At 36.2% G+C, this 15,844-nt stretch overlaps 1 protein-coding gene across 1 annotated transcript in view; it reads right to left on the minus strand.

The window, feature by feature from the left end:
* The window catches only part of DOCK2 (dedicator of cytokinesis 2), a gene marked incomplete at its 5' end in the record, with an annotated part of 169,343 nt that overhangs the window by 125,522 nt on the left and 27,977 nt on the right, over window positions 1–15,844 (minus strand). The window contains 7 exons of the mRNA XM_080353427.1: window positions 359–429; window positions 7,655–7,763; window positions 10,962–11,096; window positions 13,813–13,913; window positions 14,154–14,243; window positions 15,415–15,512; window positions 15,611–15,794. Of these exons, the coding sequence (XP_080209553.1) occupies window positions 359–429; window positions 7,655–7,763; window positions 10,962–11,096; window positions 13,813–13,913; window positions 14,154–14,243; window positions 15,415–15,512; window positions 15,611–15,794 (788 nt within the window). The remainder of the gene's footprint in view (window positions 1–358; window positions 430–7,654; window positions 7,764–10,961; window positions 11,097–13,812; window positions 13,914–14,153; window positions 14,244–15,414; window positions 15,513–15,610; window positions 15,795–15,844) is intronic.

A 15,844-nucleotide genomic window follows, 5' to 3' on the forward strand; every position in this document is an offset into this window, starting at 1 on the left:
GACAAATAAAGAATGATATTTATTTCAAACTGCTAAAATCAGATCTGGTTTTCTGGAATAGGGCTTAGTCAAAGGAGGGGGAGGAAGAGGGGAAAAAACAGATTGTTGCACTTCCTCATTTCATTCACCAAATTAGTGCTGCTTAATTATTGGGTCACCATAACGAATTCTGTCAGTATGCAAATCGGATGAGAACTCCGTGTCAAAAATGTATGTCTAGAGTTCCACCACTGTCTTATTCAGTACAAACTGGCATAGCTTTTTTGACTTAAACTGATCAGTAAGAATTCACTGTTGACAGCGACAATACTTGTATACACCATGTGATACACCTACTAAACGTTCAAAAGCAGCTCACCTCAGCAACTTGGCATCAAAGACCATTTCAACATCATGAAGAACCGATGGTATGTACTTCAAGGCAGCAACCTGAATTGATACATAGATTGTTAGTTTTGTATGTTTATCTGCATATACAGCACACAGACAATACAGCACACCACTGAAACAGATGTACAACAAAACAAACAATGATAAATTTGGACTTGTTCCTCAGACTGAAATTTTAAATCACATTTGAATATTAATTTCACCAAAAAGTAGCAGTCATGTAGAGGCTCTTATGCTGAGGCTATGCAGAGAAACTTAAATACAATAGCACCAAGTGGATTGTATTCTCTTCGTAGACCACTGAAAGGGCTAAGACGATCTTTGTAGATAATATATTCTTTGTAGACCACCAAGACTGCTGCTATGATGCAAATATGTAAAACAAGCACTGATCAAAGCAGGAGCTTCTTGATGATACTTTGTACTGATTCCACCGCAGAAGTGTGCTGTGGAGGAGGCAGAAGTCAGGATAACGGTCATTTGTCCACCCCAAAGTTATGCCTTCCAGAATATATTAAGTCATAGAATCATTTTGGTTGGAAGAGACCCTCAGGATCATCGAGTCCAACCGTAACCTAACACCGGCATTAACCATGTCCCTGAGAACCTCGTCTAAACACCTTTTAAACACCTCCAGGGATGCCCAACAACCCCTTCCGGGAAGAATTTTTTCCTAATATCCAATCTAAACCTCCCCTGGCACAACTTGAGGCCATTTCCTCTCGTCCTATCACTTGCTACCTGGGAGAAGAGACCAACTCCCTCCATGCTACAACCTTCAAAATGAAGTGTCATCTCCCTAACCAGCCACCTGTAGCTAAGCTATCTGATGGTTTATCTTATCCTGTAGAGTTCCAAGGTATATTTTGACAGTGTAGTGAAATAATTAAACCTTAAAAGATTACAATTGTAAGAAAAAGACAAGAATACTTAAGCACGTAATTTTCAGGCTCAAAAATAATAATTTACTAGTGATGATTTACTAACATGCTTAAAGACTAGCATATAGTACTATGTCATAAAGTTCCTTTGTAGGCTGAAAGTATTTAGCCTTGATAATACCTTTTGAAAGCACACACAGCGAAAGGCCTTGCACTAAAACACAAAGGTGTTAAACATATTTAACACTTGCTGCACCACTGTCCACTGATTTCTCTACTTACACTTTAGGTATTGAGAGCTGCCTACGATAATTTTTACATTCACAAAAATGACTTGTGACTTATCTTCTCACTAACAAAGTTGTACCTCTCAAATACTTTACATACCTAAAAGGCTATGCCACACTTCTTGGCTGGGGGCTGTAATAAATTTCAAGCAAAAACAGACTACGTGGTTTTTAAAAGTATTTTTGGTAAAATGCTACATAATATGTCAAGAAGGAGAATATGGCGACGTTAATATAGGTCTGAAGCAGGACATCAGTCCCTGCCTTCCCTCCCATCATCCTATTTCAGCAGGTCACCTACAGTAGATCCTTTTTAGGATTTAGGATTAGTCACACTGGTCTGGATTTTTATAAAATTGAACAAACAGGGTAAGAAAACATACTACCATATGACTGCTATCCTTTTAAAACAGACCAATTGTAATTTCTTGCACCACTTTCATCCCTTTCCCAACTAAGGAGAGATAAAAAAGAAAGAAAGGTTAAGCAACACCACACAATGTCATATCAGAAATAATGTCTACTGTTTGGCTCCTGTGCAGTGAATTCCAGCTAAATGTATAGACATCTATCAGAATTATATTGCATGCAGTCAAGTCACTGAATCTCAGCCACAAAACACAATAAAACATCTAACGAAACATGCAGCTGAAATGACAAAGACCAAGGAATAAGCATTTTTCTTTCCAGTTACCAATTTACAATTGTAATACGCTGACAGTTTGACAAGCTTTTGGTTTTGTCACTAAATGAGAAGCTGTGTACTGTTTCTTCAGTAGCTATCAACATCACAGCGCTTCTATACTGAAACTTTCAACAAAGGTGAAACAGTCAGCCATGAAGCCTTAGAATGAAGCCTGTCTAGGCTCAATACTTCTCTATTTCTCTACACAGCAAACTCTTTGTTAAAAACCTAATCTCTTCTTTATTGGGGGCAGGAAGGTTAGAATAAAGGCAATCAGAGTACGGCTTCCTTTGGCTCCCATTTAAACCTTTTTAAACACTATAAAGCTATCATTTCATTTCTATGAGCTTCCACTGTAGTAGCCACTTAAAAAGATTTAAAAAATAAAAAATGAACAAACTATTCAGGTCTTGTTTCAAAAAGGAAGAATTTAGTCTGCAGCAAGGGTGCATACAGCATGTCAAACTGGCTCAATAATGCTGGCTTAAGATGCCTTCAGATAAACTCATTCCTCTGCAAATCTCATCCCCACATTCACACACAATCCTGGGAAGGTCAAAGGCATGTTTAAAAGCTGTTGCCACTTCAACAAAAAGATTGTATCTTGTACTGATCTTAGCCATTATTAGGTCCTTGAAATAGGCTGAGGAAAAGAAGTGGAGTTTGTTTAAAAAAAAAAAACCACCACCACACACAACTGAGAAACAGTGAGGCTATTTAAAGCACCCACACAAATACCTGGGCTGGGCTAGAAACTCATCCTAGCCCCAGTTTTGCTTCAGCGATGTGCTGTTTCTTGTTCTTCACGCAGCAAATACTGTACGATGATACAGTGCAATGGCAGCATCCCAATTTCATTTTACACCAATTCACAGTTACTGTAAAAGACGTTTGATAAAAGACAGCGCCAGCAGTGGCCACAAAATACTCCAAGCAGCACTCCAATGACACTTGGTCTGTTGTGCTGTCTCCCTTCCCACATATTCCCTATTCTGCACTTGCATGAGGAAGGAAATGGGAAGCATTTATCTGCCATTGCTCTGCAAATCTGTAGTACCAACTGAAGTACAATAACAAGTATATCCCCTGCATTCTTTTAAACTCCCAAGTTTCATTTGCAATGATTGCCTCAAATGATGCACTATGGACACAATTGAGCACTGCCCTTAATGAAGTCATAAAAACCTCCTAGTAAGCAGTACAAGATGTTCTGCACTCTTCAGACCTCAGAGATTAATTTTTTAAGTGGGATACGGATAAACCCACAGCATTGCAGAAAATTATTTCTTACGTGTACAATATACTGTTACATTTATTTTAACGTTTACTCCTGACCAAGCTCATTTTCTTAGTTGCCCTCTTTAGCAACATTACATTATGCATATTCATGAAATTAAAGTACCCATGAGATGAAGAGAACGTTGGAAGAAATCGTCAGTGCTCTTACTCTAATCTTATTTGCTAAAAAGGCTATTTTAACAAGTTACTGTGCCATCCTCTATTGTATACCACAATCACTGTCAGCACCTTTCTAGCCACCTTCTCTCATAAGTAATCTACGCATCTCTGTACAGTTTTAAATTCTTAGAATCTACTGCAGCAGTATGGATGGGTCAAAAATGTGTGGAAAGGAAAAAGAGGAGAAAAGTAGCATCTTCATAATACATTGTTTTCATACTTTTCAGTGACAGAGACAATTTTTTCTTCCCATGCTTCCCTGACCTTAAGAACATGTCATATAAGGTTTCTGAAAGCACGCACAAAATTAAGAGTGCTACTTTCTAAAATCAGTGCCTACAAGGTAGCTGTACATAGCTGACATACGCAAAAGACAAGACCGTCCGTAGGTCGAATGTGGTGTATCCATTGGGAGACAGAACAGTTTTTGGAAAAGAAGCCTGTGCTTGATTTGTAATTCAAGGTTGAGAGTACAAGCTGGTCAATGAAAGGGCACACTCACTACAAATCAGACATCAACAGTACAAATTCATAAAAACATATAATCTGAAATTTAAAAATAATTCATCAAATTTTGTTCCCAGAAACACAGGTGAATTTACACAGACAAAAAACTTATCTGTAGAAAATGACGGATTTTCCCCTTAAAGCTAAGAGAAAGGAAAGAAGGTACTAAGACCTCCCTACTCCCTCTCACTTCCAGATTCCCCCTTGACCAAACTATTTGCAGGTTCTGGAAACTTATTTCAAGAAGTCTATCCTTAGAAGTACAGACTTCAGGAAATCCTATCTCTGAAAACTACAAAAATTCATCAGCAACGAATACAGAGAAGAACTGATAAATGAAACGACGCTGTAACATCACACCTGCCAAATAAGTTAAAAAAAAGTCTAAGTCTAGTATGTAGGAGGATCAGTACCATGACCAGTAAGTTAGTACAAATTTTGAAACCATGGTTTTAAACAATCACAATAAAAATATGTGAAAAGTCTCTTAAAAGTAGGAATCCTTACCATACACATGCACAATGAAACTGGTACTAGTGGATTTATAACGTTCTGAATCTCGACTACAAGGACCAATCTCTTGACAAAGTTACACCCCAGGACCTGAAAACAGGTCACTCTCCAGTTCATATGGTTGCTTTCAAACAGCAGCTAAATCAGGATATTGAAATGATAATCCTAATTGTAGTAAAAAGTCTTCATGCTATGCTGCAATTGAAAAGCATCCTGGCTGTACCTTTAAACAAAAATCCAGAAGTAAAACAAACCAAAAACAAGAGGCTAATTTGGATTTACATGTAAATATTTAGTTTACCAACAATAAATTAATAATTCAGTAAGTCACAGCAGCTATCCACCTCAGCCAGCTTTAGAATGAGAGGTTGAAAAGCTGACTTTTAACTTGCTGTCAAGTCATGTAGCACGTAACAGATTAGGAAGCAAGATAGCACTCAGAAGATAAAGTTAAACTGAAACAGTACAATGCTTCTGGCACTGACTAGGCTGTTTCGCATATGTCATTTTATAAACAAAATTTTCCTGCCTGAATTAATATTCAACACAAATCTGAGTATGACTGCTATCAGTAAAAATGACAGGGAAATTACTACTGACTAAAATACTGAATTCCAAGTAAAAAAAAAAAAAAAAAAAAAAATCATTAGCAGAGAACAACTGACATTTCAGGTTTCAAAATAATTCTTTAGATCTGCTAAAGGTATTTGGACAACCAAGGGTGAAATAAGAGTTGAGAATTTGCATTCTGAGGCTCTGCAAACTAGTTCATTTTAAGTTTCAATATCATGAGAAAACAAATTAACTTTCTTCAGAGCTCCTAAAACTTTCTTCTCTGATATCTTCGGAGTGTAATCCACTTGAACTCATTTAATTGATCCTACTAATCTATGTTCCCCTTTAATTCATATCAAAGATGACTTCAAATGTGACATATTTAAGGCTGGTTTGATGTTCTGATAGTCTGTTTTTCCAATAGACACTTCTCATTCTGTTTCTCTCCTACTAGAATTTCATTACATTAATGCAGTAGTTTTTATTTACTGTATGTAAAGCAATCTTTTTGTAGGTTTCTTTCAGAAATATGTCGGTATAAGTTACCAGTAATAGGGACAACAGCAAAGTTATGATATAAACCAGTATCTCAGATCTGCCATGAAATGTTTCAGCTAAAAAGAAAACTTACAGTGGCTGGCACAGATTTAGATACTTAAAAGCCTGCTAGTGCTTCATGGTTGTGAATAAATACGATCCACTTTTCACAACTGACAGCACTCGTTAGAAAACCAAAATATTAATGTTTAAGATGGCATTGAGTAGAGCATAACTGTTAAATAGCTAGTCTATCTTTAAAACATGTTTACATGCTCATTAAAGTTAGCATAGACTTATTTTGTCTGGTCCTTCTAAGAGATGTTATATTTTCAAGGTTCTGCTATTTCCTAAGAGCATCAGAAAAGATATAGTATATTGCTGAACAAGTGTAATATTAAGAACTAGCATTAAATATGGAATTATGTCAATCAGAGTAAACACAATCAACATTCATCAGTACATCCAAGGCCATACTGCCGTTACTGTTACAATACCACCTGGTTTTAAACACACCTGACAGCCATTTCAGATTCAGTACTGCCACTTGCAAACCCATTAATTTGGCCCAGCAACAAGCAAGCAAGCAAAACAGTCTTCTACAACTCCTCCTTGTCACTCTTGTGAAGAAATGACCCTGCTCATTACACTAAACACAGATGGACAATCCCAGCATTCCAAGATTAAGGCAGGGAGACATGCAGTTATATGACAAGCCTCTCCGGAAGAGCATGAAAGCCTCCGAGATCTATTTGTTAATTAACTTATTAATACAGTACAAGTACCAAAAGAGTAAACATTATTATATAAACTCTCTCTTTCAGCATTACTTTGTAGTAAAGACTTTTCTTCTTCTTCCAAAGTTTCACCTGCTTCTCATGCAGTGTGTTTCACATGTATAAACTATTGCCAGGAAGACCTCTACAGAAGAGTTAAATAACAGCAGACAGTATCCGAATGATTCTCATATGCATTTAGATTCCTGTAATCATGGTATGATAGAATTAAAGCAGTATTGACATTTTTAGCTCTTTTGCAGTTGCACATTAACACTTTAGCAGTGTCAGACAACACATCTCAAGATCAGCCACCTGAGGATTTATTCAGGACAAACTTTTGCACTGGATTCTACTTCTAGTGGAAGTCACAGCAAAACGAATCAAAACAAAACCAAAGTTAGAGTCAAGCCAAATAAATATAATAACTGCATAATAAAAATGCATGAAGCATCAATATTGTCCAATAAAATCTTCTGCTTCCTACTTAACAGGAAGCCCTGATAGTTTTCCATTTTAATTCAGAACTACATACCAATTATTTGGTATTAGTGATCTTAATAGCTCCTACTTTTCCAATTCTCTTAAAACATCAGATTGCGAAGTTTAGAATAACTAAGACTGACATGAATGGGAAAACTGGATCCTATTTTCAGCTGTTTAAATAGCAGAACTCCAAACTGCTGATACTATGTTTACTTTTCAAACTAAGACAGTATAATCTCTGTTTAGCATTATCTGAAGAAACTCAGTAATTAAACATTCAGCTCCCACTGGAGGCTTCACTTCATTAGATTCCTTGAAAGATTCCAGCATCTCTGTTTTGGTTCTTTCACTCGCTACATTCATAAAATTAGATGAATGTCTCTTCTCCTGACCTTTCCAACCTAGTCTTCCAAATGTATTAGACAACTTGATCTTCTAATGAGGGGGAATCACAAGAGCCACAAAGGATAAATTTCCTAAGAGTATTTTCCTCAGTTTAAAAAGAACAAAAACAAAAAGCGCACAAACCAAAGCCACACAAAAAAACCAAACACAACTTGTTTCCAATCACACACCAACCTGCAACAAAATGGCAGTTTTATGTTGGCTTTTCATCAGGTTGTTGATGGATTCAAAGAGTCTCCTCATAGATTCTTCAAATTCTGTTTGTTCTTTGCCTTCATACAATCTGTTGAGAGATCCATTAGGTTATCCTTTCAGAATCAGAAAGTTTCATAGTCCTAAATGGATCAGATTTAACATTACCTTAAAAATATCTAAGTTGATCAGGTGATCCAATATTAACTCCATAGCTATTTCACCAGTGGGTTATATCTGCTCTTCACTGCATTGTGTAAAAATTCTTCAGCTTGAACGCAACAGAAGCATTTTCATATTTTAGAAGCCTTTAAAGAACGACACCTCCCAGACTGGAACTTTTTTATAAGAGAGTCACTTCACTTTCAAAGTGATTTATATGCAAAAAGCTTTTGATTTCTTTTCCCACTACAACTGAGCTACTCTAGGACATTTTCCACATATTATCACTGTGTCTTTATTCTGCTGTTATTGCTACTTTTTCAAGTAACTATTTTTGCTGTCTCCATTAACCAGTTTGCTTTCTGAAAGGTCTCTACTTGATGCTTGAAAGTTAAAAAGTGAATTTATATCAAGCTCACTCCATTAGGTTTTCATTCCCTGTCCTAAAGTTTGAATCTTTCAGATTATCTCTCCTGTATTGTTCATACTAGCTATTAATACTAAATATTCCTTACATAAACACAAAAAAAAAAAAATGGTGACACATTAGTTACCTGAAACAGCTGTCAAAAGTTAGAGAAAAACAAGTTCAGAAAAATGTCAAGGCAACAAGAGAAGCCTGAAGTGTGTGGATACTGTGAACTAAATGTTGCTCCTCTGATGTACTCTGTTCTCTATCAGAAGAGAAAAATCCCTCTTTTTCAAGTCATGTGTTCCAGTGTCATGTGCTTCTCTTTTTCAAACCAAAACTGAAGTCCTTAAGAAAACTAAAGGCAAATCAAGCGCTTTTGTCTACAGCAAGGAAAACAAACAAACAAACCAACCCCTGCTATTCATACAGCGACTGGCAAGAAGCTTTGAGGAAAGCAAAACACAGAGCGATACTATCGAGGCCCATGGCCTCTGCACTGCTAAGGTCAATGCTTGTCAATGAGACTTAAGCCAGTTACTAGAAAGAAACCCCAAGATCCAGAACATTATATGGAGATTAAAAAATTATATATAGATGCATGCAACATCTATGATACACACTCCTTGAGGTACACCCCTACTGAGGTGTGATAGCTGTAGAAAAACGCATGCAAGAAAAACTTAGATGTGAAAGGCATCTTGAAATAAATAACTTGAAGTACAAGCATACTTGAATAGTAAAGTTATCACCTTCATTATCAAGTGGTATTTCAGGAGATTGGTTTTTGGTTAAATGATTTAATTTATTTTTTTTAACATACTGGACACCATGGCATGTGGAGCCTATTCAAAATTATTTTTCAATGGGAATGAAGTACATGTAAGTTGTAACAACGTGACTGCCTCAGTCTAAGTGTTAATTAAAGTTACCTGGCTAAGGTACTGAAACAGCTTTTACTGGCTACACAACGCCGCTGTAAAAAAACAGATGAAGTTCCTTGAACACTTTTTTTAATGCAAGTAGAAATCTGAAGCTTTCTTGACTAAACACGTGGGGCAACTAGAGAGGCAGAAACATCACACAACATGTATTAAAAATGCTTTTTTGAATTTACAGCAGGACTAATTTAAGCCAGGTAGAATTATAATTCTATTTCCTGATTCACCATTTAGTTTCCATTTAGACACAATTTTCTGTGCTAAATTTCATCTTAAAAATTGCTTGTTCTGAAAGGAAATTTTAAAAGATGCCTAATTATTTGCTTGGAAACAACTTCATCACAACAGCATACATGAATTTCACCACCAAAAATAACCTTAGGCCAATGAAAGGAGCAAAGTAAACATTTCATGTTTTCCGAGTCTGTATTATGTAAACCTTTGGCTAATACATATGACCTTTCTACAAAACAGTCACTGAACAAACAGCTGCAAGACACAACATTAGTTTAGCTGACTGGAGTAAAAAAAATTGTGCTTTCATTCCATCTCTATAGCTTCAACAGGATTCAGTGAATGCAAATTAAAGCAGAACTTGGTTATCTTCAATGCATTTGCTTGACAACGAGATTAAAAAAGTCTCACATTTTATGTCTAATATTAGAAGTCATTATTCCTCTCTTTCCTATACAAATTGCATTTTGTAATGTCTCCTACCTTTCAAAAAGGCAGCTTAGTTTCTTAAGCAGCACATCAAATTAGAGAATGACCTAGAGATCTGTCTTAGCTCTATTAACTCCAAATATTTGTCTCCAAGAAGGCTAATCTCAACCCTTGAAAGTGAAAACTATAAAACTACACGGATTTTTTAAAAAAATGGGTAGTTGAATAACAGAATAACAGAAAAATTTTATCAGAGCTCCCACTGAACAAAAGACAAATAAACCAGATCACCTTTCTGTTCTGTTGACTGCCAGTCACAAACAACATCCAGCCACTCTGTCTACCTATACTCCTGAGTTTGCCACTGCAAAACTTCCCTCTGTCCTATAGCAGAGGGACAACAGCACAAGCATTAGGGGGAAACCAGCTACGAATAAATGGAGAAAGATGAAGAAGAAAAGAAGAAACAGAATCTGGATAGGGTCTGTGGGATGTGGGGAGAGCCCTTAAGGGCTAGGAGACTAAGTGGGGGACACAGTTACCATGATTTTCTCCTTCCAGCTTTCATCATCTTCATTCTCCCCATCCCTCTTTTCCCTAAACTTGAATAATACTTCTAAATATTACACCTCACCTGTTTGAGCTATATACATAGTCCATTGAGTCTTTCCTATAAATTCCTTAACTGGAGAACTGAAATCCTAAAATCAGTTGCACAACAATTACTGAAAATTACATCATTCTATACACAGTCTGTGCTGAAAACCATAATCTCAAGGACAAGCATGCAGCTCCAAGCCGCCTGTCACAACGTTGGCTCTCCATTGGTCTTAGGTCAAGTCATCTGATGCAAAGAATAATCATGCCTTGAAATCAGTTGCTATTACTAAAGAGATCTCTGGAACTAGCACTGTGAACCAGAAAGCAGATTTTTGAAGATCCCCTCTCTAAAACATACCTCAGGAATGTATTTGAGGCCAAATGCCAGATTTTATATTCTATTTGTAAGAACAAAAAATACAGCTCTGTTCTTGAACAATTTTTTTTATTCTCAGGTCTACTTCTATTTCTGATAGTGAACTGCTAGTTAAATGGAAATAGCCGAGGTACTTACTGTGAAAATAATGTCCTTGATCTAACAATGAACTTGAAAACATATTCCAGTGCTTTCAGAGTTCTTAGGATAGGCTCGCATTGCTCCCCTCGGCTGGAGGTATCCAAGTAAGTCTTCAGAACAGTCATTAATTTCCTGAAGTTAAAGAACATCTCTTAAACCATCTTAAAAACAAAACAAAACAAACAACCAAACCCACAACACTTGTTTGGTTACTCGAAATAAATGTTTATGCTTAGTCAAGCACACACAACAAAATGTACTGCATGTATTTTTGCATTTATGTTGCACAAGTTCTATCAGTATAAACAAATGACAAGCAAATTCTTAACTGTGCAAGCAAGAAAGCAATCTGAAATCTGAAACAGTAGCATAACTTTACACAATCTTGAAAGTACTTTTATAGAAGTTTTTCATATACACGCACAAGGTAACACAAAATGTTACTTCTGCCTGCCTACATTAAGCAGTGATTAAACACCACTACATGCTTTAAATTAACTGCATGTAAATAGTACAATATTCTGGTACACAGCAATATCTGTTCTTTATAGCTAAACATTTCTTTGCTTTGTATCCAAAGGCAATATTTTTGCTAAACACACAACCTGCTAAAAAAAGTGCAAAATCTAATCTAAAAATAACTCCCTTAATTTATAGCTAAAGTTCATCTTAAACTATTAAACTAATATTAATAATGTAATCTTAATTGTAATGTAGCCTTAAGATGAGTGGCTGATTCTTTTCTTATATCACCGCAAAAATGGAAACCTATCAGTCCATACCCTAAACAAATAAAACCAATCAACAACAAAAACCAAACCAGCACTTGTACATGGATTAAACTTCACAGTTCACCAATTGGACTGATGAAACAATAGTACTTGACCACCATGATATTTGAAATATTCTTGCATGCAAATAGGAGCTTCAAGAATTGCACAGAATATAGGTAGATAAGTACGTAGGTAGATAGGCAGGTAGGTAGGTAGATTGGTAGGTAGGTAGGTAGGTAGATGTGTGTGTGTGCACATCTCCATCTGTGTAACTAATAGACACATCCTCAACCCCACTGCACTAGTTTAACTCATATTTCAGGACCAAATATCATGCTTTCAGCCTCTCAGCCTTCTTGGCATGACATCCGTTGTGTGTTTCCATTTAGTCCTTTTTATAGCTTCCCCAAATCCACAGCTTTGTACTTAGTTGAAACAAAACTTATCCAACTTGTATGCAGGGGCAGACTGCTCAAGGTCCCTCAGCTGTCAACATTAAGCGCACTCAGAACTCTAAAAGCTAGGTACAAAAATATGACTACATAGTAACTGAATAAATACAGTTTGGCAAAAATACCTTATCATAACATGGTCATAATATGTCTAGGACATAATATCTCCTTCCTAACTATGAGTTAGGCCACATCTATTTGTTTATTTCATAAATGATTCTTGAAACAGAGTACATCTTCCATGATGGAACCTATGTTGCCAAGAAAACTCGGGATATGGGGAACCATCATAAACATTATTTTGCATCTCCACTTTGATTAAGTCATCTGAAAATCCCAGTCAGGTAAGTCTTAGAAATGTTTTAAGCAAATAAGGCTGTCCTGAGAGGTTCCATACCCAACCTTCTCTTTTTTCACAATAATATAAAGCATTAAATTACATGTGCTTATTACATATGGAGTGAAGGAGGACTAAGGAAGATCATGTAGCTGAGCTTGAGCTTTCCGAGCCCAATAATGCTAACTTCAGCTTTCCTAGATTGTGAGAAAGGATTGATTGTGCATCACTGCCTTTCAGGTCTAGGAAACTAATGTTCTAACACACGATCTGTCTGACATTTCCTGTTGAGTTGGAACTAGTGCAAGTTCTGCACAGGACACCACAAGATATCCTCAGCTATTGCAAATCTTCAGCTAAAGTCTTCCATCTATTATTCGCATCCCATATTAAAGTTCTGCTTCAATCTGCCACTCCATTAGCTGCCAGAACAAGACTTCAGGTAAATTAAAAAATACATCTATCCTGTTACAGCACTACGCCAAGATCAGCACTACGTGAAGATGTTACCTTTCTTCACCATTCAAAGCATTTTATCCTACCATCATCAGTAAAAACTCTTTTAAAATAAAGTAGGAATCCAGCATTCAGTTTACTGCATAACATGATTCAACAGTTTTTATTCTCTTCTATGAATCCATGTCTTCCCATCTGGGCATTATCTGCAAGCTCCAAAAATAAAAAGCAAACCAGCACCAAAAGTCTGTCCATCTACCCACTGGCATGATCACATAACAAATATTAATACCAAGACTCCAATTCACAGCAAAGCGCGTAACATATACCAGAATTCCAGTTTGATGCAATGAAAACATCAGACTGTGAACTGCATATGAAGGCTTGATAGTTTCCAACAACTTTTTTTCCCTATAAGTTTGTTCGCTGTAAAAGAATATGTGAAAAACCTATATAAATGTGTGAAGGATATCCTCAAGTCCTCACTTAAGAGATTTCAAGTAAAGGCCAGAAATGTAAAGAGAGAGGCTTTACAGCAAAGTATGTTTGGACAAATTTTTGACAGGATGCAGGTGAACTGCTCAGACACAGCACAATCCAGACAAGAATAAATGAATGCCAAAGAGGCATTTAACCCCGCGTCAATTACTATTTGTCTATACTTATGGGAATGTCTCACAGCCAGGTTTGCTCCAGATAAGCAAACAGCAGCAAAGAAGCAGTCATCATTAATTACATCAGAAAAGTCACAAACAGGATTTACTTTCTCTAATGTGATGGTGGAGGTTCAGGAAAAATAAAAGAGAAAAAAGAAAAGGAAACAAACTTACTTGTACGCCAGTGTTGCACTAAAATGCTGTTGGATATATGCTTCCAAAACAGCATTAAAATGTTGAAACTTACGGTCTGCAATGAGTCCTATGATGTATATCTAAACAGACATGGACATGATTAGCATTTTTCATAAAGTCACATTTTAAATGTCAGTACTAGTCTTCTGAAATATTTTTGACAATTCACAATTTGTTTCTAAAGAAACCTGCTTTTCAGTCAAATAGTGACATCTCATCAGTTCTACAGAGATTTTAAAACTAATTCTCTGAAACAAACATGATAGCTCATTCAAAATTATAAGGTTCCTTACTTCGACAAATTTGGAGCTGATTCTTACCAATGCATCAAAGACAAGGATGTCATACTCATCACTGTGTGAATGTTCCATCATGATGTTAAATAGGGCATCCAGCGTGTCTTGCAGGAACTATAGAACAACATGAAATGACAAACTGGCAACCAATTCAACTTGAAAAATCTCACAAGTCAGTTTTCAGATAGCAGTCTTGCTTTCTCTCAAGTTTGAATTTTAAAGGCCTTCACCGAAACATCACTTAAATTCAGTAACATTTCCAGATTTAGGCTCTAATTTCTTCAATTTTAAGAACCTACATCCACAGATACATGAGCAAACAATAACATATGCTTAGCTCAAAGCTTACGGAAAATCTAAAAATATCATACAAGTGACATAACTATCTCAAACTGCATTCCTAGTTCCTTAGAGACACAGATTAATAGTTGCTGTGTTCACATACACATGATGATTAAAAAGACTCTTCATACTTCTGTGGTCTGATTCAAAGCCTGCTTTAAATCAAAGGAAAGCAGCCACTGACTTGGGAACCAAATCTTTGTTTGGCTAAAAAACAAAACCAAACAAAACAAAACACCACCCTTTCAGTTCTTCTTCCTTTTCTCCAGAGAGGCATCTAATGCTTATGAAGAGTAACACAAATGTAATAGACTCCTAATCTGAATACTGGAGCCTGCCGCTTTCCAAAATATTAACAAGTGTTTATTCATATTACACTCAATTAAATTAACAGGGCACTTGACTGGATACATAAGAAACTGTCTTAAAAAAATTAAGATGTAAATTAATATTAAGAACTGTAGAGAAATCAAGAGGGATTGTTTGTGATGTTTCAGACAGAAAAAAGCAGATATTTGTAAAGATTCTGGAAAATATTTTACTGTTATTGCCTTCATATTCTATCAAGGCTTTAAAGAAAACTTTGTGTGCATGCTCAAACTTAAAGTTTACCTGTGACATATAAGCAAACACCTGATCAAAGCAACAATGACTCCAAATAATACTCTCAGTATTGAATTCTCTATCCATGCACAAAATTTCCAGCAAAATAAAACAACAGAAAGCAGAAAAGGATCCTAATAAATTAATTACCAGGAAAGCAGGCATATTTGACTAGTCATCTTGCAAATCTCCACTGCCTAATAGTAGCCAATACTACTATGTTTATGTTTACTGAAACTGACCCCCAAGTTTCTTTTTGAAACTATGCAGCGTTTTTTCTGCCATGGTATGAAGGGATATCAAGAATAACAATTATTGGAATAATTATACAAAGATGTACCTTCACAACTTCCTCTCCATCCACAATCTTCAGTTTTTCCAGGTTCTCCTGAAGCAGCTCTGGCTTCATACGCCACTTCAAGAGACCTAGTAAGCCCACTAATAGAAGATAAATTGGCAGATATTAGCATTTAAAATACAATTAATCAGTTGTGGAAATGTCTTCTAGAACTCCTACCTGTTCAGAAGATACATACCATTCTGAGTTAACTTCGTAGAACAAACAAGAGTTGAAATAGAAAACAAATCTCGTGAGCTTACTGAAAGCCCCCCTACAATACTTGAGTTCCTGAGTAGGGTTGCTCCTTTATTTTCCATGTGTTGACGTGCGGAAGGTAATGTCAAATAAGCACTAGCATCCTCCATTTTTTTACTGTCCCCCTGAAAAACAACATACTATGCGTTACATATTTCACACCACTGGATTTAAA

The sequence above is a fragment of the Nesoenas mayeri genome (genome assembly GCF_963082525.1).
Source record: "Nesoenas mayeri genome assembly, chromosome: 14".
In the NCBI taxonomy this organism is placed as follows: Eukaryota; Metazoa; Chordata; class Aves; order Columbiformes; family Columbidae; genus Nesoenas; species Nesoenas mayeri.